General features: G+C 22.8%; 1 protein-coding gene across 1 annotated transcript; it reads right to left on the reverse strand.

Annotated features, from left to right (window-relative positions):
• Window positions 1–766, reverse strand: PGO_004630 (variable surface protein; the record flags this gene model as incomplete). The annotated part of the gene is made up of 2 exons (XM_028691514.1): window positions 1–630; window positions 752–766. Coding segments are annotated over 2 exons (645 nt in total), but the record flags the coding sequence as incomplete, so codon positions are not given.
• Between the last annotated feature and the right edge of the window lie 238 nt (window positions 767–1,004).

The following is a 1,004-nucleotide window of genomic DNA, read 5'->3' on the forward strand; positions in this document are numbered from 1 at the left end:
TAATGTCACATCTATATAAGCTCTTATATTATATCTTTTGAAAGGGGGTAATATTTGATATTTTGGTTTTAAGGAATTTTCGGATTCTAGGTATTTATTGTATTTATTTAAATATTCTTCTAATACATTACAAAAGTCTGAGTGCGTATTGTAATCACATTCACCCTTGCGTTTCACATATATATTGTGGAATTCTTTGCAATATTCATGATAATTTTCATTAATTCCATATTTTATATTTAGGTTATATATATCTTTTAGCCTTTCAAACTCATCTTTGGTAATATTTATATTCTCGTTCCGAGTGCATACAGGGCTATTTATATTTTCATATTTCTGGATTAATTCATTATAAATATCTATTATTTCTGTCTTAGAACATTTTACATTACAATAATCATATAACCAGTAATACAAGTATATACAACCGGCGTGTCCTATGGTATAAATAATCTTATGTATTTCATATAAATAGTACATAGATTTGTGGCATATCTTTTCATCTTTTAATTTAATACACTGTGAAATTTCTTGATTTAAATCCATGCATTCATTTTGATACTTGTTTGTCTGATTATCATACCTTTGTATAATATTTTGGCAAGTAGAAAATTGTTTAACCAATTCATACTACAGAGAAAAAAAATAATTATAATTTAAAATAGTGTCTTTTTGAGCTATTTTTTAAATAATTTATAGAATATACATACGCTACTATAATGTAATTTACATTTTTATAATTTTAATGTACAATATTTCTACCCATAAGTGATAGTGTTATGCTTATATATAAAAATAAAATTATTATTCTTATGAGTAAATATATATAGAATTGTGTATATTAGGTCGCACGTTATTATAAATGTTTGTAACCTAAATATTTTAAATAAAATTTTGATATATTAATGTTGTTCTCTCATCATATTATTAATTATTATGCATCCTAAAATCAATAATATGGAACTTTTGACATGTAATGTATTTTATTAGATAATTAATGTCAA

The sequence above is a fragment of the Plasmodium gonderi genome, assembly GCF_002157705.1.
Source record: "Plasmodium gonderi DNA, contig: Pgo-contig_1112, whole genome shotgun sequence".
NCBI classification, from domain to species: Eukaryota; Apicomplexa; class Aconoidasida; order Haemosporida; family Plasmodiidae; genus Plasmodium; species Plasmodium gonderi.